The following is a 27,547-nucleotide window of genomic DNA, read 5'->3' as shown; positions in this document are numbered from 1 at the left end:
CACACACACACACACACACACACACACACACACACACAGGCATGGGTATGCACACATACAGGCGCAGGCACACACATAAAATCACACACGCGCACACACACACACACATGGACATGGGCATGCAGACACATGGGCATGGGTACAAACATTAACATTCACTACACACATGCACACACATAAACACACACAGGGGAGGCTAGCGGTTGTGGTGTTCACTCCTAGCTTGAAGCTTGTGCGTTAGAAAACCAAACCTTACCCCAGCTGACCTGTATCTAAAACTTAGTCGCTCTGGACCAACCAGTCTGCTATTGCATTTAACTTGAAATGACTCTTTACAAGACAAACGCGAAAGCCAGTGTCTATGTCAAGCCGATATCCCAATCTGCATCTCAGTGTTCCTGTGATCCTCCCAGATCCACATCTCCTGTGTGCTGGGGGGACTGGGAGAGCTCTGGGATGTTCTGGGCCTATTCCCTCCTCCCCTCAGCCTCAAACAGAAAACACTAAAGCCCCCTCGATCCCGGAGGGGGAGTTAAGAAGCCGCAGTGTCCTTGGTGGACGTTGTCCTGACTGTGTGTTCTGTGCTGTCGTGTCCATCTCGTCTGTCTGCTCTGTGCACTGAAGTATGTTGTGTTTGAACATGGGGGCGACATTAAGGTGGGGGTCCTCCCCCAGGACATTTTGAGGGGAACATTATTATGGAAAGATTAGCCCCCGAACGTGTGGCTTTTCTGCATCACTTTATAGTGGAAATGTCTTAAGCTATGTAAAGGAATGCTTTAAATATAATGGAATGTGATTTTTATTTAACCACGCATGGCATTATGAACAATTTTGATTTACAATGACGACTGGGCCAAGGGCAAAGCCTCCCCAGGAAGGAGTTAGGGCCAAAAACAAATGTCAACAGAAAAAAGACAACAGCACACATCCAAGCATTTCTAACCCAACCAATACTTATAAAACAATAACAATAAGCATGGCATAAATGGCAGACAAAGCATGCGGCAGGTTGTCATGCAGTTAGGCTTGCACGCATTTTGTATTGCTTAAAATATGTATTATCTTGTGTTTGTGTGTGCGTATGCGTGTGCTTGTGAGTGTGTGTGTGTTTGTGTGTGTGTGAGTGTGTGTGTGTGTGTGTGTGTGTGTGTGTGTGTGTGTGTGTGTGTGTGTGTGTGTGTGTGTGTGTGTGTGTGTGTGTGTGTGTGTGTGTGTGTGTTTTTTGGGTGTGAGAATTATCCAAAAAGCCCATACCCTGTCTGAGGCATTATTGCAACTATGATTACGGTTAAAGTTATTGATAATGTTATTTCATGTTATTATTGGGGGCTGATCTTTCCTACATCTGCTCTGTGTTATCTTGTCTCTATCTGTTCAGTGGTATCTTGTCTCTATCTTCTCACTGGTAGCTTGTCTCTATCTGCTCACTGGAAGCTTGTCTATATCTGCTTTGTTGAATCTTGTCTCTATCTGCTCAGTGTAAAAAATTAAACATACAGTAGTATGTAAAAAACAAAACATTTAATAAACAACCAAGCAGCATTTTACAACAACACTAAATCAACAGTAAGGCATGCAATAAGCGACAGAGCTTCACAATCAATATCATAATTTAAAATAAGACACCGTTTATGAAGCTAATAGGAGAAAGCTGTGTAAGAAAAGGGTTTTAAGAGTTTTTGAATTCTTTAATATAATCCAGTATGTGGATATGATGGAGAATGGAGGATGAGGATTGAGAGTAAACCAATGTCAGCTGACAGAGGAGGTCATTGGGGTTCTTAACCAGGGCTGTCTCTGCGCTATATTTGGGGCGAAAGCCAGATTGGAATTGTTCAAAGAGGTCATTAGCAATGTTGATCTGAAGTCGAGGTGCTGGGCAAGAGCTGAAAGAGGGCAGTCGGCTACCCAGCCTTTAACTCTTCCGGTTCCTCTCTCTGCATCAACACAGGAGCAGAGCTGACCGCCCAGGCCTCCAGCCAACCTCCATCCTCCCCCCACCACACCGCCTTCTCCAAGGGGCCATCATGGAGCCGCAGGACCCCCACCTCGCGGACCCACCGCAGCTCCTTGAGCGCCGCGTTCGCAAAGCCCAACCCCCGCTCTCGGCCCTCCGGTCCAGAGTCAGGGAGGAGGTGGCGTGCTCCATGCCCAGGGCTCGCTCCACCCTGCTGGGCTTCTTCCCCGTTGTCAGCTGGCTGCCCAAGTACAAGCTCCAGGAGTACGTGTGGGGCGACCTGATGTCCGGTGTCATCGTGGGGATCATCCTGGTACCGCAGGCCATCGCCTACTGCCTCCTTGCCGGGGTGCAGCCCATCTACGGCCTGTACACCTCCTTCTTTGCCAACATCATTTACTTCTTCATGGGGACGTCCAGACACGTGTCGGTGGGCATCTTCAGCCTCATGAGCCTCATGGTGGGCCAGGTAATCTGAGGCTTCATACCAGGGTTTAAGGGAGTTTAATACACATTAGACGGGATTATCTTTGTTTCATAATATTTGTCAAATGATCTTGAATTAAAGGAAGTTCAGAAATACACATAATATTCTCAGTTGTAGTCTCAAAGGGCTTCACAGACCCACTTTATACCACACCTCCAAGTCCTCTAAACCTAAAGGACCTAAAGGAGAACCTCCCCAAACCCAGGGGGAAGGAAACTTGAGAAGGAACCCAGAAGAGAGGTCCCGCGTTCAGGGATGGTTAGCTGTGCAATCACTGCCGAACGAGTGAACAGGTTGTGTATCAAATGATCTCATCAATCTGATTGTTTGTGCTGTGCTTTTCACAGGTGGTGGACAGAGAGGTGTTCCAGGCAGGGTTTGACCTCAGCGACACAGACCCAGGGTCCTTCAACCGAACGGGTGTCGCCTCAAACCTGTCGGCAGCCACCGTGGAAGTGATGGGAGTAGTTTATAGCAAGGAGTGCTATGCTATTGCCATAGCAGCCGCTCTCACGCTGCTAGCTGGAGTCTACCAGGTAATGAACAGATCAGTGAAATGTATCATGTTAAAGGACACAGGTGGAATGTTCACCAGCAAATAGAAGCTATTGTGTAATCTATCATCGAGCTGCATGTTAAGTGAGAGTGTCCATCCGGATGGATGTAATATCAGCCTACCAGTTCGAAACTTGGTTCCAACTATCATCACACATCTACATTGACACCTGGACTGGAATAGGCCTTTAAAAGGTGGAGCATGTATGAATATCAGTTTAAAATTAATAAACGTCAATTATCAACTTTACAACGCAACATTGCATTGTTGCTCTCCACTCCGGGAGACAGCTGTTGGAGTGTTCAGTTGATGCTGATCCCACAACTTTTCTTCTGGACTGGTAAGTAAGCAGATGTTAATGCTAGCTATGCAGCTATAGCATATAAAGGTATCTATTTATTGATTGTTTCTGACAGTGTTGGTATGTTTGCTAAGAAAGATGTTTGCTGTTAGAAAACTATATGGGTGGACACAACACGGGTTCTTTCTCTCCTCTAGATATCCATGGTGGTGTTCCAGTCTAACAGTCCTTTCTTCTCTGAATCTTGATAGCAGGCTTAAATTCTAGCTCCTCTAACCTTCCTCCATCTTTCTTTTTCCGCTCTAGGTCCTAATGGCGGAGCTCCATTCTAACTGCTCCTACCTTCCTTCTCCTCTCCAGGTCTTGATGGCAGTGTTCCGGCTGGGCTTCGTCTCCGTCTACCTGTCGGCTCCTATGCTGGACGGCTTCGCAACAGGTGCCTCCCTCACCATCCTGACAGTGCAGGCCAAGTACCTCCTGGGCCTGAAGATCCCTCGCCACCAGGGCTACGGCACTGTGGTGGTCACGTGGATCAACATCTTCAGCAACATCCAGAACACAAACCTCTGTGACTTAGTCACCAGCGCCATCTGCATCTTTGTCTTAGGTAGGCGGGTCTACTAGTCGTAATGTACTCATTATAGTGCATTATATATTTATATATAATGCACTATTATATATAAATTATATATACACGATTCATTAAATTCATCAGCATACATTTCATAAACACTTACGCTAGTTTATAGATATCCAATAGTTTTAGTCTGCCAGTATATTTTATGAACCTTATAAACAAATAAAAAGTCATTAATTAGCTGCTGCTTCTTTTAACCCTCATCCAAGTGTTAGATTCCCATACAAAAGTCCATTATTTTCAAAATCGGAAAAAATATCTTGAATGTATCCTCCTAGTGGCAGGAAAGGAGATCCAGGATCGCTACAAGAGTCGCCTGAAGATCCCCCTGCCCACCGAGCTGGTGGTGGTGGCTGGGGCCACCCTGGCCAGCCACTTTGGGAACCTGAACGCCCTCTACGGCTCCAGTGTGTCTGGTCACATCCCCACAGGGTTCATCCCCCCCAAGGTGCCCACTCTGGACCTGATGCACCGCGTGGCTCTGGATGCTGTCCCCATGGCTGTCATCAGGTATAGTGCATGGCCTGAGAGAAAGAGTCACTCATTTTACCACCAGGTTGATTTAAGTTGTTTTAAGCCATTGTAAAATGTAGCCACTCGTGACCGAAGTGGGAGCATCCACCTAGATTAAACTCCAGATTACCAGTTGGCACAGTCCACCAAGTGGGTGAACAGGAAGCTCAACTATCCATCGTTCAACATCTTGGTGGATGCTTAACTACATTTAAAAATGGTTTGTAATGTGTCATTTCACGGTTTCAGTTGGAAAGTAAAGCCTGTCTGTTGTTTTTCAGTTTTGCCTTCACCGTGTCGCTGTCTGAGATGTTTGCGAAGAAGAACGGCTACACGGTGCGTCCCAACCAGGAGATGTTAGCCATCGGCTGCTGTAACATCATCCCCTCCTTCTTCCACTGCTTCACCACCAGCGCTGCCCTGGCCAAGACCATGGTGAAGGACTCCACAGGCTGCCAGACTCAGGTATAACCCCACGCACTGAATATAGATTCATTGATTTAATTGTTGCTGTGATATTGTTGTTAATGAAAATGTAATATTTTACAGTAATTCGTATTTAAGTAAAAACATCTGTGGTTCATACAGGTAGTGGAGGAAGGCAATCCTTAAATTCAACAGTTGTTCAAAACAGTTGTTGTCCGTTTTGGGGTAAACACGCCTTACAACTTTGTGTGGATCAATAAATTATGAAACTAGTTCTAACTCTAATAATTGATTATAAGAGTCTCCATACATCATCACTACACTCCATCAAAGGCTCTTTAAAGAACAAGTAGAAATTCTGTAGGGATTTAAAGAAACACATACAGTAAAAGAAATGCTAGATTGTAGATGGACTTTTTTTAAAATATTTATTATTTTATTCTTACTACTGTACTGCTAATGGAATGACTATTATTCCAATTAACATGTTCCAACATCGTCACAACATCATAGTTGATGAATAATCCTGTTCATCGGGTTTACCGTGATGAGATGAACGTGCACGTGAAGTCATCCAGATGAATTGCTGTTTGACAGTTACTTGGTTAATATTTTATTGTTGATGCTGTGCCATGATTATGCTTACGGCAAGAACCATGTGTTCCCGCCAAATATGGTCAATATAAACAGTTCCCTTATAAACCAGATACATAGCCCCCTCTAGTGGTCAACACGTTGTATTCTCTAAATACATTACACACCGTTTATTACAACTATAAATAAACGTGCTAAATGTCTGCTACACCGGCCCCATAATTGTGTTGGTGTGCAGCTACAATTACCCTATTGAAGATAATCACAGGACCCAAAAGGTGTATGTACATGCGTGAATCTTCAATCTTCCCGTGTTTGGGGGTTTCTGGAACATTTCAACCAGTTCTTCTGCGTCCAATAGCATACAGAGTTAAGGCACACCCAGGTAACCCGTCTTGGTTCACAGTTGCACAGAGTGAACTCTCTTGTCAGGATCGGTCTTGTAACCTTTTACCACAAGCCAGGGGCTACATGGAGAACTGGGGTCCATGAGGACCACTCTGTCCCCAGAAGCCCCCTGGAGCCCTGGGGTCCATGATTACCACTCTATGGCCAGGAGCCCCCTGGAGCCCTGGGGTCCATGATAACCACTCTGTACCCAGGAGCCCCCTGGAGCCCTGGGGTCCATGATAACCACTCTGTACCCAAGAGCCCCCTGGAGCCCTGGGGTCCATGATAACCACTCTGTACCCAGGAGCCCCCTGGAGCCCTGGGGTCCATGATAACCACTCTGTCGCCTAAGAAGAAGTCCCTTTGTGACGCTGTCCATTTGGACTCTCCTAAAGCAGAGGAAGACACCATCTCACCCAACGCTTCCGGAAGGTCGGACAAATACTGGACCTGTCTCATCTTCTTTTGACGTCAAACTCGCTCTTTGAAAGAGTCCAATAGGAAGTGGATTGGACTCACGGATCCGTCCTTTTGTGATAACCAGGATTGAAAACAGAAGTTAACGCCTATGTTTTTGTCAGTCTACGGCAAACAGTTTGTAAAATGTTCCACTATGCTCCGTGGTTGGAAGTGAGTGATACTGAGTCATATGGATAATTTGAAAATGTTGTGATTGTATGGTCATTAAGAGTGGCCTAATGGAGAATGCATGGATTCACTCGACATCCAGAGACAAATGAGAATGGAGCACAGCACTCGCCTAATGAGGTGAATGATCTGCTCCCATGCTCCTACATGGTCCAGCAGGGGGATTAAAGCTCCACTCAATGCCACTCGGCACTAAAGCACTGTATCTTGTTGTGATCAAAGTTTTAAAGGGCTTCTCTCATTACCCTTTCAGCTCCAATGAACCATTGTCTGATCTCAGATGAGTAACTTGACCTCTGCGAAACAAGAAACGTCGAAAGGCGTTTATGCATGAAACATTGTCCAAGCAGTAGGCCACCTCCCCTGCCCTGCTATTCATACATGCAGGGGCGTAGGAATGAGTTTAACATTGGGGGGGACACATATCGGAAACCTGACAGATCCGTCAATGGTTTGAACAGAAATATGTCATAAATGAACTACACTGAAAAAATTCACAAATATATTTTATTGTACTAAAAAGATACATTTGTAAATATAAAGGAAAACACATTTTGAATGGCAGTACTGAACTGATAAATATCAAATCAATTCTTTAATTGCACGCTCAATCATCCAGTTTTTTAGAATAAGAAGCGGCAAGACGCTGTGTTGCGCTTTCAAAATAAAATAAAATATCTTTCTCCACCCGGTATAATTTTTAGGTGGGACAAATGCGCCTGTCTCCAATATTGGAGGGGACACGTCCCCTCTGTCCCCCCCGGTTCCTACGCCCTTGCATACATGGAAAGATAACTCCATATCTCTTCACTTTTATCGTTCCAAAGTAGGACCAATGTCAACTGGCAAGTTGGTCATTATTTGTTCTTAAACTCTCCCTTGAAGGCGACAGCAGAAAACAGAGTCAGCTATCATCTTTCCGCTGGCTGAGTTGCGATATCATATGATTTCATCCTGCTTGGCCCACTTTCTAATGAATGTGGTGTAAAATGAGAAATGACTCCTACAGTTACCTTTCCTGTACCTAGTGGTGTGTTACCCAAATTTCCAGAGATAAATATGATCTTATTATGTTAGAATTTAAAGAATAAACATATACAGCTGCTGTTGGTCCTCATATGTCCAGTGCCCTGTTATAACCTCTAATACTGCTGGTCCTCAGGTCTCCAGCCATGGTATAACCTCTAATACTGTGGGTCCTCAGGTCTCCAGTCTGGTCAGTGCCCTGGTACAACCTCTAATACTGTGGGTCCTCAGGTCTGGTCAGTGCCCTAGTATAAACTCTAAGACTGCTGGTCCTAAGGTGCCCAGTCTGGTCAGTGACTTGGTATAACCTCCCATACTGTGGGTCCTCAGGTGTGGTCAGTGCCCTGGTATAACCTCCAATACTGTGGGTCCTCAGGTGTGGTCAGTGCCCTGGTATAACCTCCAATACTGTGGGTCCTCAGGTGTGGTCAATGCCCTGGTATAATCTCCAATACTGTGGGTCCTCAGGTGTGGTCAGTGCCCTGGTATAACCTAGTCTGGCTATTGCCGAACCAAGCTCAATCGTAGATTGCAAGTTGGTCTGGGGAAGCTGCTGTCATTTTCTTCAGCACAAGAGGAGTGATCAACGGGCCTAGTTCAATTGACTCTGTACGCGATTGGCTGCTTGCCGTCGCTTCCCTGTCATCATTGTGTTAAACCAGCCAATGGCATACCAAGGGGAAAAGCCAGCTTGGTGATTGGCTCCCGCAAAAACGTATCGGAAGCAGAAAGAAATATATTTCTCTTCTCCAGACCCTTGAGCAGGGCGAACTCAAATCTCCAGCAAAATGGGCGGAGGTATACTCTAGGGTTAACCTCCAATACTCTGGGTCCTCAGGTGTGGTCAGTGCCCTTGTATAACCCTTAATACTGCTGGTCCTCAGGTCTCCAGTCTGATCAGTGCCCTGGTGGTCCTCCTGGTGCTCCTCTTCTTCGCTCCGTACTTCTACTCCCTCCAGAAGTGTGTCCTCGCCTGCATCATCATTGTCAGCCTACGGGGGGCACTCCGGAAGTTCCATGACGTTCCCGCCAAGTGGCGCGTGAGCAGGGCCGATGCCATGGTCTGGCTGGTTGCCATGGCAGCCACGGCGCTCATCAGTGTGGAGATCGGCCTGGTGGTGGGGGTGGTCTTCTCCATGGTCTGTGTCATCTTCGTCACGCAGAACCCCAAGGTAGGGTTGGGGGGGTTTCTTTCTTTGTCTCCGTCCCCTATGCATCCTTTCATCCATCCCTCCCCCCTTACTTCCCCCCTCCCTTTCTTTCTCTCCCTCTCTTCCTAACATCAGGAAATGTAAGAATGACGCAATTTGTATGTGTGTATACTGTATACCATTTGTTAAATGAGGGTCGGTACTCAAAATACGTGGCCATCCACTTAGAGGTGGGTCTCGTCCTCGCAATACACAGAAGCCTTGTAGCGAATGCAACATGAACACCCAAATGTGTTTCCAGTTTTCTGATTGTTCTGTACTGTTCAGCGGTCCAAGAGACACATTGGAGTTGTCTTTTGGGTCCCAAGTTAAACAAGCTTCCCATCCATGGTGTGCACTGTATGTATTCGGTACGTGGTTGATGGTTCACAAAGCGCTCCGTCTCTCCTGTCCCTTGAGGTCTCTCTGCTGGGTCGCTCCGAGGACTCAGAGCTTTACGAGGACCTGGACGAGTATGAGAACCTGGCCGCACCAGCTGGAGTCCGGGTCTTCCGCTTCCAGGCGCCGCTCTACTACGCCAACAAGGACAGCTTCCTCCGGATACTGTACGAGACCGTGGGGGTGGACCCCTTCCTGGAGATGACCCGCAGGAGGAAGAGAGACAAGAAAGCCACCAAACGCCTGGCGGCCAAGCAGGCAGGGGAGGACTCAGAGAACCACAAGAACGGCAAGCTCTGCGTGGGACTGGTCCAGAGGGAACTGGAGTTCCACACCATCGTTCTGGACTGTTCTGCCATCCCCTTCATCGACTCGGCCGGGATGGGTGCCTTTGCCGGGTTGGTGAAAGACTACGGCAAGCTGGGGGTGGCCGTGTTGTTGGCCAGCTGCAACACCCCCGTCATCGACGCCCTGTGCCGGGGGGCCTTCTTCGGGGAAAAGGACCGAGACATGGGCCTTCGGCTCTTCTACACCGTCCACGCCGCAGTGCTCTCCGCCAGGAGCAGGGCGGCAGCTGAGGGCCACACAGCCGGCGACTCACAGGTATAGATGACATGGAAGGAGTGTTCAGAAGAGGAGAAGAAGAAGAAAATCAAGGGCAGCAGATGACCGCGATTCATCTTGCATTGAATCTACCATTGTTTTTCCTCTACCTCCATTGTACGCTGTTCCATTTGTCAAACGCTCGACAGGAAAGTTAATCGGCCACTCAATCGGCTTGGAAAGCAAGGATACATAGTTGTATCATAACAGGAAGTGAGATTCTTCGATCCGCTCACACTTCACCAGACATTGACATATCACGCAGCCATAAGGCCACATGTAACAAATGTGCTTGGCCGTTGCCTGTGGGGACCCTGAAGCACCTCACAGGCTCCGGAATCAATGGAAAGTTTCGTAATCCAGCCAACCCCTTAAAGGGAAACGGATGCTTGTTTACTCTGAAACGACAAGCTTTGTCAGCGTTAGAAAGTCTTTCCCACATTCCTCACAAGAATTAGTTTAAGAACTCCAGGAGTTTCCTGAAACCCCAGCATGATCCTTTTTCTGATACAATGACTATAAAGGGGAGCCATCTAAATCAGTGCCAAAACGGCAATGAAGATTCATTTTGTGATTAATGAGAAACATGTTTAATCTCTTTTATCCTTGTTTGGTCTGAAGCATCCAAACTTCAATAATCCATTAACGAATTTTGTGCATTTCACTTTTTTCACGGACATCTTACCCTTTTAACCCTCTTCTGCCTTATTAAAGAAAGAATTTATTAATTATTAAATTAATCAATTTGATTGGTTCAACGTGTGGGACCAATCAGGATGCTCAGCCAATCAACAGAGCAGGAAATTACTCAACATTCCGTTTAGCGTGCAGCATTAAATTTCCTTACTTTCGGTTGTTTTCTTTATTCATGTATTTATTTTCACTTGGTCTTACTTACTACTTGAGCTGCTGCCCCCACTACCCGACCGCGGATAAGCGGATTGACCATGAGGATGAAGTCTCACTATTGTTTTTAAAAATGGACACTCATTTCATATTCCTTTATGTAAATGCTAAGTTAAAATATTTAGTAGGAACATTTGTAGTGCTATAGGGTGCACTCCTGTTCATGTCTGTTTGTGCTTTTTTGTGGTCTTATGTTGTATCAGACCCATGCAGCCTTAACACTGATACTTGAAGAATAGATGGCCAAGAGTCATGTTGTACTCAGACGATTTCATATTCAATGATATTTAATTTGATTGTTTATAAATTGTTGCAATTCCCCCAAATAGCTTTTCTCCCCAATATATTGTATTTGAAATGGTTTATAAGAAAATCTTGAATGAAATCATCAATAGAGCTAATGAGCTTGGGTGATGAAAAACCCAAGCTTGGCTGTTATTGCTATCTGGGTGGGGGGAATTCAGCCTTCAGTAGCACAACTCAGCTTTAGCACCAAGATGGTAACCAAGATTGAAACTAAGTTGACCGTCACCAAGTATGAGATTTTTACTTTTATCCTCTAAATGTGTTGACAAGTTTGTCCAATTGCTTTTATTTGATTCGTAGTTGAGAATATATTTGTTTTCTAAATTGTCCCAATGCTGTGATATCTATTGTAGCAAACACAATTTGTAAAAAATCCAAACCAAATAAATTGGTCGTTTGTATTAAACAATTATCACTGTCTTTTCCCCTCCTTTTGTAAAAAATCAACCTACAAACATGTGAAGCATTAAGCATGCCACCATCACAGGTAATCCAATAAATCCCAGCAGCTAAAACAGCGCTGTATTATCTGTGTGTTCACCGACAAACTACAGTCTTGTCGTGTTGCTACCGGCACTCGTTTTGAATAAGAAGCTATTAAAAAAACATTGGAAGTCTTTTGAAGTAATTTAAAGGGTATTCCCCTGACATGAACCGCTGCTAGGCTACTGGAACTCTGCAGGTCAATGGAAGGGGCTAACAGAGAACTAACGCTATCCCAGCAAAAACCCCTCCTGGACACACAATGAGGAACTTAGAATTAAACCAGTTTAATCAAGTTAAGACAGTCAAACGCCACTTAACAGATATTATGGCATATCCTTTTAAAGGTAATTACTGTCCTTCAGTTAGAAAATAATGAGTGAATGCAAGAATGGTTGTGAATTATTGAATTTGTGTGAGCAAGTGAAAACGTGTGTAAACGACTATGTATGTGAATGAGTGATTGTGGTGTTTTCACTAATGAAGTGAGTGGCCCTAGTGGATGGAGAAACGGTACATCTCTTCCACATCACAGTATCAGAACTGGACGGTCTTTGGGCCTAAAGGCCCATCACTCTGGCTACGCCCTGCAAGAGACCCAGGACCACATGGGTCTAAACGGTGGAAAGCACCCAATCTGGTAACGCATCACAGCTGGGCCAAGTTCACTCTGGAAATACCCTGCAACTTAAAAACAAAAATTGCTGTACAGATTTCCATTTTTTTATTCAATCAATCCAAATATTAAAATATAGTTTACAGCGCAACCAAACAAAACACATATAACACGTGATAATCATGTGGAAAATCAAACACTGGTTGTGTGTGCTCAAAGCAAGGACACACATACACACACGCACACACACGTCCATAAAACCAAAGCCCAGCATCTCAAGGCAATGCTTTAAAATAAACAATCATTAAAAGGTAACACTAAATAAACTGTTGCTTCTTGGCACCAGAAGATCCACATTCTCCGACAACCTGCTGGGCCCATTCACATCGCTCATTTAAATTATACAAACGGGCATGGTCACAGGCCTCCGGACCTCAGCGTCTCACAGTAAGGAAAGCATTCACTTGTTCTCAATGGCTCTTTGGGAAAATGGCTGAAACCATTAAGCCCACATTTCATTATTCAACACCAGCATGTGCAAGACAGATTCAAAAAGCCACTCATTAGTTCACTCTTAACGGCTGAAACATAATGTGGAACAAGGCAAACCTGAAACAGGAATAAACTAATGCACATTTCACAATGGTAGTAATGCATGTAGAAATAACATTGCACCATTAAAACAGAAAAGATCTGGGCTCACATGAACCCAACCATAAAATCCCCCCCCCCCCCCCCCCCCCCCCCGAACAGAGAACACAACACACCCTCCCCACCCCTGTAACATTACTCCAGCAGGGTGCCTATACGACACAGACAGAAATAAAACACAAAATTTCAAGTAACAGTAATAAAACGCCGGGATCTTGATCCCGGTCTAACTCAGAGTAAAAGTTTAGCTTGTTCAACACTTTGTTCCTCCTGGGCTCGTGATCGCTGACCTGTGACCGGGTAAAGGGATCCTGTTTCACCACCAGGCTTCATGTTGATGAGCCAATAAGCGCCAATTAGAAATCGCACCTATGGTGACATCACAAATGGGAGCCCACCTCAAGCTGTACGGTGGAGAGCCGACACAGTGGACTGTACCAACACAGTTGACCATACCATCACAGTGGACTGTACCTACACAGTGGACCGTACCAACTGGGGGGGGACGATCGTATGTGATGTCATTAAAGGGGATTTTAAAACGGCTAATCAACACCAAACATGGTGATAAAATTAAAACAGATATGTGTAAAAAAAAAGAAGGCGTATTTAACATCTGGAATGGGCAGTTCACTGAGAGTCTTAAAAACATTCTAGTTTTGTGACGTTGTTTTGACCCAAAACAAATCCAAAACCAAACATTGTTCACACAGTGTAAGCATTCAGTATACTCAAAATCACACACAGGGACTTCAATAATTCATGCCTAGATAATCCATTCATTGTTTGATTGCTCTCATCGAATGATCGATAGAATACAACTGTGGCTGCTTCTCTAAAAACTAGAAAAGGGTGGAGAGTCATTTTGTCAACAGGGGCCTTCATAACCATAAATATTCAAGCAGACCCCTCTCTCAGGATTAGATAACTGTCCTTGAGTCGTTGGTCAGGTAATAGAGGTTATGATGTGGATATATACCCTATATACATGTACTACACTCCTCACAACCATGCTAGTAGAACCTCTTATAGTTATAGTATGGGCTCAAGGGTCCCAGAATAAAGAATCATGTTAATATCTAAATATCTCTGGCCCTTATTTTACCACGCCATGTGACCTTTACAAAACCACGATATCGTGACTTCACAAGTTGGCGGTTCCCAGGGAAAGATGCCAGACCAGCCAATCCTGTGGACTGCACCAACTATGACACAGGCTCTTGGGATGTCACTATAAGGTAGCGACATACCAAAGGCCTCACACACCCCGTGGTAAACTGAGGAGCCCTTAAGAGCCAATGTCTACCAAGGGCTACCAGCAGTTCAGAAACCCACCACTGGGTGTTCGGCACCCACTGTTCTCTGAAACATTTAAAAGGCATAGTAAGCCGTTAGCCCTTAGTAGCCCTCACCTTCACAAAAACTCACCACAGGAACCTGGGGTGGGAGTTGTTACCGCTGCAAACCGTTAGCAGCCAATCTGCTGCCCCCCGCTATAAAGTTTTGGATGTTGTTGGGCCACTTCCTGTATGCTAGCTCACTGCTGCCAGCCGCCTCCTGTGTTAAAGTCCCTTGGCGGCGGACTAGTGGGTGGAGTGTCCACGGCCCGGGCACGGCTGGCTGTGTCTGAAACGCATGATGTAGACGGCCGTCTGGTGCCACCAGTAGAACATGAGGACCACCAGGACATGCCACACCTGGTGGCTGGCCCCCACGTAGTTCATCTGGCCTAGGGACACACAGAGTACCGGGTTACACTAGAGACTGTACCGGGTTACACTAGTGACCATCACCTTGTCACACTAGAGACCATGACCTGGTCACACTAGAGACCATCACCTGGTACACTAGAGACCATCACCTGGTTTAGAGAATATACTGGGTTACACTAATGCAGACCTGGGCATTGTACGGCCTCCGGGTCACATCCGGCTCTTTGGCCGTTTCTAACCGGCCCACGTGAGATCTGTGGGAAGTTAACAATCAAATGTAAATAATTGTATTTAAAAAAAGAAAGAAAAAAATTTGAATACAACTGCACTGCTTTTAATATGAAGGGGACTTTTGTTGTTGCTTTTTTTGTGCGCGCGTATGCAGCTTCTTCTTCTCTGGTTGCAAGTCGCAACTAAAAATAAGTAGAAAAAGAACCCCGTCCACGAGCCACAAACTGGCCACGAACTGAGCTCACAGGAGACTTTAGCGCTGACGTGAATGGCTGTTATTCCTGAAAAATGTCAGCTCATGCGAAAAAAAGAAAGGTTGATACAGAGTGCCGAGTTTTTAACCAAACATGGACTTCTAAGTATTTTTTCACTGAAGTCAAAGGTAAAGCTGTGTGCTTAGTTTGTGGAGAACAAGTCGCTGTGTTAAAGGATTATAATTTGAATCGCCAAAACAATACTAAACACGCAGAGAAATATGGCAACTTGACTGATGCAGATCGGGCACGGACATCTGAAGCTTTGCTAGCTAAACTGCAAAAAGCAACAAGGCTGTTTTACCAAGCTGACTTCAGTGCACTTGTTCAAGCCAAGCACAGACTAGATTTCTCTCACTGAACAAGAAAAGAAGAACTGAAAAACAGCTAATGGAGTAGTAAAACTAAAAACAAAAAGATAAGAATACTTTGTATAAAGTTAAATTATTGCTGTTCTGAAAAACAAATGGCAAAAACATGCACATTGTTTAAAATTGCTTTGAGTATACTGTTCAAATAGTGACATGTTGTCATTTTGTACTATGTCTGCTTCAGTTTTTCATCTGAAGAAAACATGTGGAAAAAAAGCTAATTCTGTAATTACGCTGGAAATGAAATAGTAATAGCACTTTATACAGTTCATTCAATGCTGTTCTTTGAAAAATGGTAAAAACATGGTCATTTTTTCAGAATTACTTTTGTGGATGTTAGTTAAATACTAACACAACTGCATTTTGTACCATGTCTGCTTTATTTTTTTCATATTCTTATCGTAACATTTACTCTTACCAGTCACAGCTTATCATATACCCTACATTTTACTGCTTTTTATAAAGAGATCAAATTAATATTGAGCTGAATTGAATTTAGCCTATTGGTCCGGCCCTCCACAACAGTCCCTGTTTCTCATGTGGCCCTTTGGGAAAATTAATTGCCCACCCCTGCACTAGAGACTAACACCTAGTTTAGGGAACATACTGGTTACACTAGAGACTATCAACTGGTTTAGAGACAATACCGGGCTACACTAGAGATCATACCTGGTAGAGAGAACATACTGGGTTACACTAGAGACCACCTGGTTTTAAGAATATACCGGGTTACACTAGAGACTATCACCTGGTTTAGAGAACATACCGGGTTACATTAGAGACTATCACCTGCTTAAGATATCATGCAGGGTGACACTAGATACTATCACCTGGTTTAGAGAACATACAGGGTTACGCTAGAGACTAACCCCTAGTTTAGGGAACATACTGGTTGCACTAGAGACTAACCCCTAGTTTAGGGAACATACTGGTTGCACTAGAGACTATCAACTGGTTTAGAGACAATACTGGGTTACACTAGATCCCATACTAGGGATGTGAATAACTCAAATTTTTCATGGACGAATAATCGGTGGGTGGTATGAACGAATAATCGATTATTCTATGTGTGCCGACATTCACAACGGCAGCCATGGATCGTCGGCAAGTAATCACTTAGTATCTTAAACGCAAAAAAACAACTACCTGCTAAGTAGTTCCAGTCAAATTGTCTGGTCAGCCTTCAAAACGAGAGCTGGTAAATTGAGAAAAATGCATTGAACTGTAATCCGAAAATGCGGTTATATGCTATAGACCAGGGGTTGGCAACTGGTGGCCCGCGGTCCATAACTGGCCCGCAAGACATAATATCTGGCCCGCCAGATTATTCTGAAATTATATATATTTTTTTTTTCCCATTTTTTGGAATATCGAATATCTATATCTGTTAGCTTTAATGTAAAGGGCCGGATACAGTGAACTTTTTTTCTATCACAACCGTTTTTGAATTTAAATGTATCAAATCCTTCTACTACTCCCGGAAGGTTAGAGACACACTCGTCACTCCGTGGTGTGTGTGTGTGTGTGTGTTTGTGTGTGTGTGTGTGTGCAGTCAGTCAGTACCTGCCGTGGTGTGTGTGTGTTGTGTTGTGTGAAGTGTTTTAGGAATGGTTGGCTACTTTTTTAGGTGCGCACTACTGCGCTCTCTCCAGCATAAGGCCTTTCTACACTGCCAATCCGGTTCGGTCGAGGCTTGGCACGCTCGGCGATTTCACCGTCTTATCTCAAGTTTCCTGTGTAAAACCGAGGGGTTAAAATCCCCCGTTCGTCATGGCGTGGGCTTTCTTGGTTCACTGGAGAAGGCGGGGCTGCGCACGGAGTCTAGACCTCTTTAGAATAATTACATATTCCCGAGTGTTTTTATTTTTTTATGAATGAAGACACCCGCATGCAAGAATGAGTTCACGTCTGAGTGTAGGCTACAAACGCGATTAACTATTTACAAGTGCAAAACCGCCAACATATTCCTTATTTTGCTGCTTTTATCCCGACAAAAGCCTCGTAAGGACAGTTCCTCTGCGTCTCTCTCGTAGATTGCACCATCTTTCAACGTCTTTGTTTAATATGACTGCATCACCTTCTCTCACATGATCAGCAGCTTGCGGATTTCACTTTCTCTCAAGTTAGAACTGCTCATGATGATATCGCTGCGTTGTCTCTGTGGAGACAAGCAACACCTCAACCCAAGCCCCCTGTGTTCATGGAACCGTGGAGCCGTCGCATTTGCATCAGAATGAAACCCAATAAACCGCCAATGTGTGTAGGGTCCGGGAGGGTAAATTGGGCTCAAGCAGGCAATTTACCTTGGGCAGTGTAATCGCGCGGAACGTGCCGCGAAAAAAAGCGTACATAAGACGGCATATACACTGCCAAATGTGCCGACAGGAAAGGAGGAGCGGCTTTAAGCGTGGCCTTTGCATACAATGAGACCCTTTCTAAGGACAATTTTACCTGGCAGACTCCGCTGGAGAACCAGGCTGACAACTGCACAACTTTTTCACTTCATCTTCATATTTAGGGGTAGGACTAAGAGTTATTGGGGGATGAGATCAGCAAATAAAATATTTCGAATACCAACGGGATGTCCCCTACTCGGCTACATTATGAAATTATAACTTATTTTACTTTTTTAATGCAATAATCACAATCGCGTTTGCTGTTTATAACGTGATCAGCATGAAATTAACCTGATTAGGGCATACACTTGTTTATATGTACGTCTTTTAAGAGTCATCTAGTGCTTGGTAGGCATATGACTAAGCCAGCTGACGGTGCACATGCACTTTCATTAATCAATTCCTTGAACTAGCCTTTGATAATGTTCTGACCCGCCACCTACTGGCTGGAAAAAAAATTGGCCCGAGGCCAAATTTAGTTGCTGACCCCTGCTATAGACATTATAGCAGGGGTCTTCAACGTTTTCCAGGCCAAGGACCCCCAAACTGATGGAGAGATGGAGCGGGGACCCCCTACTTATATATTGTATAAAATTGTGTTTTATATTAAACTGGTCCTATAGTGCCATGTATAAATGTACCTTGTTATTTTGCATTCAATACTAAGATATTCAAATAATACACAGGTTCATATATTCATGTTTTTATTTTAAACATGTGCAAGGTACAATGAGTAGGGTGGCCATGCCACTGCCATTCATAAACATAACATAAACTGATACCTGCCAAGATCAACAATGTCTGTCAATTGCATGTAATCATGAATAAAAGCTTGTTTGTTAGTGTCTTTCTTAACAATCCGCAAGTATTCCGGTAACTTATCAACCCCAGCGTTTCTAGTTGCTAATCGACGTCAACGTCTTTGGCTGACTATTTCTCTGCTGATCGCTTATTTTCCCGATAATGACCGGCGTTTTGTACATTATCCCTTACATAACAGCACTCTCAATCTCCCAACAGTCTTTGCTGCACACTCTCATCCAAATACTTTTTTTTTTATTGTTTGCGGCGGAGGAGGGGGTAGATATAAAGACCAAACGAGAAACTGATGTCGCTGTGCTGTTCTTCTTCTTAATTGAAGGAGCACGCAGAGAAAAGCTCTCTCCTGATGGGCTTTCATTAAAATAAAATCCATAAAAATGTTGCAGCCAGTCCAGATGTGTCAGGTGTGCGCGAGAGACATACGAACGTACGCTTTGCACTTATGGTAAATGCCATATATATAGTAGGCCTACATTCGGGTCGCATGATAGGAATAGATGTATTCTGATTAGAAATCGGATTAAAAGTGTCCATGTAAACACGGCTAGTGTGTTGGATTCATGTTAATGTGTATTTAAAGACATTGAAAAAAAAGATTTGCGGGGGGAATATAAAAAAAAAAAGTTTAATCAACCAAAACTTTCACGACCTCCCTGCAGTACCTCTGCAGACCCCCTAGGGGTCGTGGACCCACTGTTGAAGACCTCTGCCCTAGGGTATCTGTGGTATTAAGGCTGGGACGAATTTCGATATATCGAAAATATGAACAATGCATAACGTTAGCTCTCTGGCGCATTGCTGAGCGGACTAGAATACCTCCCGTTGCCAAGTCGTAGCTAAGGTCCGGCCTATTTACTGGAGGAGTAAACAAGGTTTCCGTTGCATAAAAACCTTACGAGGGGATTGTTCCAAGTATATGTCAACCCTCAGGCGTTACCAGGGAAACAAAGTTATGGTTTGTGAAAAACTTTATATTTGGATTGTAAAACGCATGAAAATATAAATGAATGGTCTTCCTTTATTTTCTATGGCACGTGACCATGGTATTATCGGGATAATGCCCTTGGACACCTGTCCAACATTAGTTCCGTCCGTTAATTCTTGTTTATTTGAATGGGAAAAAATGTTAACGGTCCAAATGTTAAAAATCGACTTTGACCCTCGGGAACGAATAATCGAATATTCTGACCCATTCCCCAACTCACTTGGTTTAGAGAACATACCGGGTTACATTAGAGACTATTAACTGGTTTAGACTCAATACCAGGTTAGACTAGAGACTAGTGGTGCAACAGTTCACGGGTTAACCGTACGGATCAACCCTCATGGTTCGGGACGCAAGTGATCCGCGGATCGGCTGATAAAAAAAAAAAAAAAGTTGTGCGTTCACGTGATCAGCGCATGTTTAAAGGACAATTCCGGTATTTAGCCCATTGAGCCCCCTTCCTGGTTTGTCTAGGATGAAATATAGTGGTTGACACACCAAAATGTTGACTATTGGTCCTGTCTCAGGTATTTGGCTCATTTCGATTTGCCCCTGCCTGCTTCAGAATGGCTGGCTTTGGGCATTCAAAAACCCATCCTTAAAACAACCCTAAACGTTGACCCGCAACTCACCCAGTGGTTAGTGGTGTTCGTTGATGTTCCTTATCAAGTATCGTAGTGAAATACAGTTTCTGTCGTCTTTTATTTGGCGTTTTACACTAGAGACCACCCGGTTTAGATATCATACAGGATTACACTAGAGACTATCAACTGGTTTAGAGAACAGAGAACATACAGGGATAACCTAAAGATTATAATCTGATCTGGGGAATTTACAGAGCTCATAAATTTAATGTTTATTTACACTATAGGATTATATCATCTGGCCTGAGGAACGTGCAGATCAATGGTAATATTTAAATAAATCTTAGATTATATGATCCAGATTTAAACTATAGATAACATGATCTGGGTTTAGTTTGAAGGTTATAATCTGGTTTTGGGATTGGTGAACAAACTGTAGGATTCTGTAGGATTATCATAACGAATGATATGATAATGGGGTCTGACGGTACGGGGTCCTACCTGGGAAGTATCTCTCAGGGACCTTGGTGACGTAGAAGAGAAATGCAGCTCCAGCGATCAGGTACATCACCATGATACGAGGCAGGAACAGCTGCACACACACACACACACACAGGTCAGTAACACACACACACACACACACACACACACACACACACACACACACACACACACACACACACACTACCTCCACAGCGTCGGTGCGAAGCCCTCCGTTTAGCCACACCCAGTGGAAGGCGGGTACGATGCTGCCGCCTGCCACCGCACAGAAGATGGCCGTGCGTAGGCGACGCCAGTCGTTGCTAAGGTAACGGGGATGCACCTGGGCGCAGAACACGGCCAGGATCAGGGAGAGGATCATCATCAGGTAGAGCTGCCGCCAGAACTAGAGATGAACAGGAGCGAGCAGAGAGTCAAGGTGGTCTGCATGTACGCTGATCAGTGAGGGGTCTTACAGGGGATTCACACAGAGCCAAAGTGGTCTGAGTGGAGGCTGATCAGTTGGGGGTCTCACAGGGCGCCACAGGGGATTAACAGAGAGTCAACTGGCCTCAACTAGGTTCTGTTGAGCTGCTTTTGCTTAAAGACACAATGGTGGACCCCGACAGACCTATATACAGTGGGGCAAAAAAGTATTTAGTCAGCCACCAATTGTGCAAGTTCTCCCACTTAAAAAGACGAGAGAGGCCTGTAATTTTCATCATAGGTAAACCTCAGCTATGAGAGACAAAATGAAAAAAAAATCCAGAAAATCACATTGTCTGATTTTTTTAAGAATTTATTTGCAAATTATGGTGGAAAATAAGTATTTGGTCAACTACAAACCAGCAAGATTTCTGGCTGTCACAGACCTGTAACTTCTTCTTTAAGAGGCTCCTCTGTCCTCCACTTGTTACCTGTATTAATGGCACCTGTTTGAACTCCTTATCAGTATAAAAGACACCTGTCCACAACCTCAAACAGTCACACTCCAAACTCCACTATGACCAAGACCAAAGAGCTGTCAAAGGACACCAGAAACACAATTGTAGACCTGCACCAGGCTGGGAAGTCTGAATCTGCAATAGGTAAGCAGCTTGGTGTGAAGAAATCAACTGTGGGAGCAATTATTAGGAAATGGAATACATACAAGACCACTGATTATCTCCCTCGATCTGGGGCTCCACGCAAGATCTCACCCTGTGGGGTCAAAATGATCACAAGAACGGTGAACAAAAATCCCAGAACCACACGGGGGGACCTAGTGAATGACCTCCAGAGAGCTGGGACCAAAGTAACAAAGCCTACCATCACTAACACACTACGCCGCTAGGGACTCAAATCCTGCAGTGCCAGACGTGTCCCCCTGCTAAAGCCAGTGCATGTCCGGGCCCGTTTGAAGTTTGCTAGAGAGCATTTGGATGATCCAGAACAGGATTGGGAGAATGTCATATGGTCAGATGAAACCAAAATAGAACTTTTTGGTAAAAACTCAACTCTTCGTGTTTGGAGGAGAAAGAATGCTGAGTTGCATCCAAAGAACACCATACCTACAGTGAAGCATGGGGGTGGAAACATCATGCTTTGGGGCTGTTTTTCTGCCAAGGGACCAGCACGTCTGATCCGTATGACGGAAAGAATGAATGGGGCCATGTATTGTGAGATTTTGAGTGAAAACCTCCTTCCATCAGCAAGGGCACTGAAGATGAAACGTGGCTGGGTCTTTCAGCATGACAATGACCCCAAACACACCGCCCGGGCAACGAAGGAGTGGCTTCGTAAGAAGCATTTCAAGGTCCTGGAGTGGCCTAGCCAGTCTCCAGATCTCAACTCCATAGAAAATCTTTGGAGGGAGTTGAAAATCCGTGTGGCCCGAAAACATCACTGCTCTAGAGGAGATCTGCATGGAGGAATGGGCCAAAATACCAGCAGCAGTGTGTGAAAACCTTGTAAAGACTTACTGAAAACGTTTGACCTCTGTCATTGCCAACAAAGGGCATGTAACAAAGTATTGAGATGACCTTTTGTTATTGACCAAATACTTATTTTCCACCATAATTTGCAAATAAATTCTTTAAAAATCAGACAATGTGATTTTCTAGATTTCTTTTTTCATTTTTTCTCTCATAGCTGAGGTATACCTATGATGAAAATTACAGGCCTCTCTTATCTTTTTAAGTGGGAGAACTTGCACAATTGGTGGCTGACTAAATACTTTTTTGCCCCACTGTATATGTTTACTATGCAACATTTACCCAATTAAATATCTAAAAACATATCTACTTACAAATATGTTTCAAAGAATGCCCAGAGAAATGTGTTGTTTTGTTCATGGCGTCATTCTGTCAATGGCACACACACAGACAGACACAAAATGCTGAACTACGAGCAGTACTGCAGTAAATAAGGTGAATCAACAACTCACGGTATTGCAGAAGAAGGCGTAGTATATCCCCGGGACGTAGCAGCCAAGGATCCCCACAGAGATCCCAGCGTAGTCCAGGGCCAGCCAGCGCCGGCACGTCCTCTCGTTACGGTGACAGGAGAACAGATGGTAGCCCACGGAGCACAGCATGCACACCTGGAGACCGGGTTTAACGTTACATATCTGGTGGAGACCGGGTTCAACGTTACACATCTGGAGGGGGCCGGGTTCAATTTGGAACACCTAGAGGGGACCGGGTTCAACGTTACACACCTAGAGCAGGGGGACGGGGATCAACGTTACACACCTAGAGAGGGGACCGGGGCCCAATTCGGAAAGTCAAATCTCGTAACCTTTATGCCACCTTTAACCCTTTGTGGAAAACGTCGTCGGGTCAAGGAGAGATGAAAAGGTGCTTCCTTTAGAACATAGGAAAAGACAGCACTGTTTAAATGAATTAGACCGGCGTCATAGCCCGAAGATGGACTACAACAACATTCTTTCAATCAATGCATTCTTGTCGTATTTATTTCAATCAGGTTGTCGCCAACACTGAGATTCACTTAGGTCGGACTTGGCCCATGGGAATATTTAAGGCCACTTGAATCCCAATTCACATTTGAAAAAAATAGGTATTTTATTGAGTCTTCTAATGGTCTTTTATGAGTTCTTTATTATCTTTAGGGTTTTCCATGATGTTTTGACATTATTTGGAGTTATTCCATTGCCTACATTTAACTGTGCATTTTCATGTAATTTTATTTACTAACCAGCAATAAATGAACTGATTTAGATTCAAATAAATATGTTTCTGGAACTGGGATCCATTATTATCAATTTTCTTTTCTTCTCGTCTGTGGCCTGTTTAACGTTACACACCTTAAGCAGGGGGACAGGGTTTAACGTTACACACCTAAACATACACACAAATCTCTCAGCTGTTGTCTTATAAACTAGTAAAGTATGATTTCCAAATACTGCTGCTCAACTATAACTCACTCAAGCGTTTAGGGCCAGTTCTCACTGAAATGCTTCCGCTATAACGAACCCAGTCTAGACCTTTAAGATCCACTGGGACCAGTCAGCTAATTGTTTCCAAAACAAAACATGGAGAGCAGGATTCAGCGAATATACAACACATAGCTGGAACAAACTTCCTGAAGAGCTGAGACTTGCTCCGACCCTGAATATGGTTAAAAACGTTTTTTTTTGCTTTCTTCAATTTTAATTTCAATGTCTTTCATGCACTCTTTTAATCCGGTTTTCATATGTATTTTATGGATTATTTTAAATCCAGTTGTTAAACGAATTTCATGCCCTTTTCTTTATCCTGTTTATTGTAAGAAATGTTTCTATGAGAAGCTCATCGAGTCTGCCTTGTGTATGAAATGTGCTATATAAATAAAATTGATTAATAGTTAATCATTTTGCAAATGAGTTGCAAAGTATTCTACATGATAAAAACCTCACTTAACCTCCACAAACTACAGATACAATTCATTCATATCGCTTATGTAGCATAGTTAAAAAAAACATGAGAAACGACAAAACCATTAAAAACAGGGTCTAATACTGAGGTTCACACAATACAGGAGATCCACACTAGGGATGGCGAAAATGTAAAATATTCTTGACCGACCACCGAGCCTCATTAACCAGTTGAAACCTGTTAACCGATCAGATTAAAATGTGCTATTTGAGATAACAGCCATTTTGAGCCGCGCCAGCCGCCTGCTAATTCGTAACTCTGCTTATCTCTCTCCCGTTCTGCCTCCGACTCACACACACACTCTCCGAGTGAGTCTAACCGCGGCACGACCTGTGTTTGAATTGAAACACGAGGCATGCTTACTTGACCGTGTATAGAGAGCGGGCTCGAATGGCCACAATGGTCTGAGATGGCGCAGACCTGGTTGAGACCCTGCGCGGGATTCACCAGGGGCCAATCGGAAGAGGGCAGTGTTAGGAGCTCATTTAAACATTGCCGCGGCTCATTTAAGAAAATGACAGCTCCGAAGAGACGCCGCTTGTTTAGTTTTGAGGAGACGGAAAAATTAAGTGTGAGGGATAATCTTTTTCACTTCACACAAAAAGATCTTGGAATGAGATGGCTAACTGTAGTCTTATAGCGCTTAGTCTACTGTCCATAATAATTTAGAGATCATATTCTCCTCCGCTCGCATGCGGGAATAAATAAGACTTGAGGAGAAATTAAACAGTGGGCCAGAGATACGGTCAACCATCGGTCAAATGGTCATCGGTTAACATCCCTAATCCACACTCAAACAGCTGTACTACAGACTGAGCTCACACAGATACACGTTTTACAACACCACCACTACACTAATATCAATGCTAGTGGAGGGGCGGCACAGTTGATTTGGGTTAAAAACAGACATGCTAAGGCTAACCACCTAGCATTCGTGCTAAGGCTAACATCTTACCAGCCTTAGCGGGAAGAGATGTGTGTGTGTGATTGTATGCATGACACATGCGTACACACGGCCATTAACCGTCTCATGTCTGTGAAACTAATGCAATGAAAACCGACACATCGTGTAAATGACAATCATGATTAACCCAGTAGCAGGATGATCACATCCTGCTACCGGATGGGGGACAGGACAGATAATATCACCCTTGCAGAAACAAATTAAAATACATCTTAAATTGTGAATTTAGATTGAACATTGAGCAACAGAAATATTCAGTCAGATAAATGATCCAGACTATATGTCTCTTAACAGCCCATAACATTACCGCTTTTATCTAAAGCCGCTTTTATTCAAAAGACACACACACACACACACGCACACACACACACACACACACACACACACCTGGAAGCAGAAGAGTCCGGCGGCATAGATGAGGTAGTCCTCGTGGCTGGCGTCAGCCGAGGGCAGGACGTAGGCGAGGTCGTTGACCCCCAGGGTGAAGAACAGCAGGAAGCCTAGCAGGTGGGTCCAGATATTCACCGTCTCGTTGGACAGCATGAAGATACTGGAGACAGGAGGAAGGCAGTGGAAAACTATTAACTGGCATAATCCAACTACAGTGTTGACATGACCAGTCAAATGTTAATTAATATGGATGGAAAAATAATGATTCATGTTTTTATTACTATACATGTAGATTTTTTTTTTTAACTACTGAATTAACTGAATTTCGTTGTCAACATGGTTAATGAATCCGACGGGTTGCCTTAAATCAGATTTAGATCAGTCAAAGTACACGTGCTGAATATGTCAATTTTTCTAAATTTCTAAACGCGTGTGAATGGTGACATTTGTTAGCGCACAAACTCTAATCATTTTGTATATACGTTTCATTAATTTCACACACATAACCAGACTTTATATCACAGACAGCCTGTTATGCATGTCGAGTCTTACCTCTTGAGGCATAGTTTGGAGGGGAGGTGTGCCCGGTAACCGTCCGTGATGAAGGGGTTCTCCTTTAGGAACTGGGGGATCTGCTCGTACGTGTACAGCCGGATTCTCTGCGGGAGTACAACGGGCCAGTGGTGGACGCTGCCTCCATGTACCATGTACTGCTCCATGGGCCCCGCGCTGCGCACAGCTTTCTGCTGAGAAGCTTTCAGCAGCATCGTGCGCTTTTATGCGCAAATACTGAATCTAGCTACGGGACACAAGCCGGGGCGACGGGGACAGAACGTGGTGGTGCGGATTAACAGCTGATTAACTCACTTTGTCTCAGTTCAACATAACCCACATAGACAAGCCGGACTGGTTTATAGACTGGACTGTTTGGTTTAGATGTGGGGTGCTGGTAGGATGAGGGCCTACAGCTCCCTGCCTCGGATGTATCCGTATGATCACGGACTATGGTTATAAGTTATTGTTGGTTATGATGGCGGTCAGCTCCGCTGCCTGGTTTGATGAGGTCAATGAATGAGTGAACGAGTGAATGAATGTTTCAATGACTGAACCTGAGGAGTCGGACCCTGCTCCACTGCACCACCCACGTGACGTGGATTTCACAGTCAAAGCGAAGCAATATGAAACACACGCAGGCTTCACATACCCATCTGTACAGAGGTTCGGTGTTGTCCTGCTGGTGTTGTATGACGGGTGTTGTGTTACGTGTGTGCACTGTAGACCTAGTGGTATAGCGCTAATGGGACAGAGATAATAACAGGAAATAATCCATTAAACTCCATACCATTTGTTGTGGTCTGGCGGTCGAGGTGTTCGTCCGGGTAGTTGATACACATCGAGATAGCTACACTTCACAAAAAAATACACTTCTAATACTGTACAGGAGAAATAAAAACGCGGTGTGTAGCGCTATGCTCCCAGCCCGGGTAACAGCTCCGCTCCGGTTACCGTAGAGCAGGTCAGGTCCTGGAAGATAAGAAGTACATTAAATAAATGTAATGATTATCGCATAAATTGATATTAAATCCTTTTTTACTTGATCAGCAGTCAAGTTGTGAATATAAATAAATGAGACGTAGTTTCATTTAAGAAAGATCTCAATGATTGTAAATCATTGTGGATTGTCAATTTTGTATATCTTCCTGGTAACTTCCGGTGGATCTGTCTACTCTTTCTCCTTTGATCTCCATAAAG

The 27,547-nt window shown here is 44.2% G+C and overlaps 2 protein-coding genes across 3 annotated transcripts; one reads left to right on the top strand and one right to left on the bottom strand.

Annotated features, from left to right (window-relative positions):
• Positions 1–2,030: 2,030 nt before the first annotated feature.
• Positions 2,031–9,736, top strand: slc26a1 (solute carrier family 26 member 1; the record flags this gene model as incomplete). Its single annotated transcript, XM_079755721.1, has 7 exons — positions 2,031–2,429; positions 2,795–2,983; positions 3,665–3,911; positions 4,220–4,451; positions 4,736–4,919; positions 8,423–8,710; positions 9,149–9,736. 7 exons carry the CDS (start codon positions 2,031–2,033, stop codon positions 9,734–9,736), a joined length of 2,127 nt encoding a protein of 708 aa, XP_079611847.1.
• Positions 9,737–12,835: 3,099 nt separating this feature from the next.
• LOC307089199 (progestin and adipoQ receptor family member 3-like) lies at positions 12,836–27,284 on the bottom strand. 2 transcript variants are annotated; one of them, XM_079755360.1, is made up of 7 exons: positions 27,138–27,284; positions 26,348–26,594; positions 25,793–25,955; positions 22,953–23,108; positions 20,736–20,933; positions 20,549–20,639; positions 12,836–14,421 (listed from the first exon to the last, which is right to left on the bottom strand). In XM_079755360.1, exons 2-7 carry the CDS (start codon positions 26,560–26,562, stop codon positions 14,276–14,278), a joined length of 969 nt encoding a protein of 322 aa, XP_079611486.1. In that variant the 5' UTR covers positions 26,563–26,594; positions 27,138–27,284; the 3' UTR covers positions 12,836–14,275. The 2 variants fall into 2 exon arrangements, with proteins under 2 accessions (XP_079611486.1, XP_079611487.1); XM_079755361.1 differs by having other exon boundaries at positions 26,348–26,454.
• Between the last annotated feature and the right edge of the window lie 263 nt (positions 27,285–27,547).

This window comes from Pollachius pollachius, assembly GCF_949987615.1.
Source record: "Pollachius pollachius genome assembly, chromosome: 18".
In the NCBI taxonomy this organism is placed as follows: Eukaryota; Metazoa; Chordata; class Actinopteri; order Gadiformes; family Gadidae; genus Pollachius; species Pollachius pollachius.
Note: the sequence above shows the minus strand (reverse complement) of the source record. Positions and strands in the feature narration are given on the sequence as shown.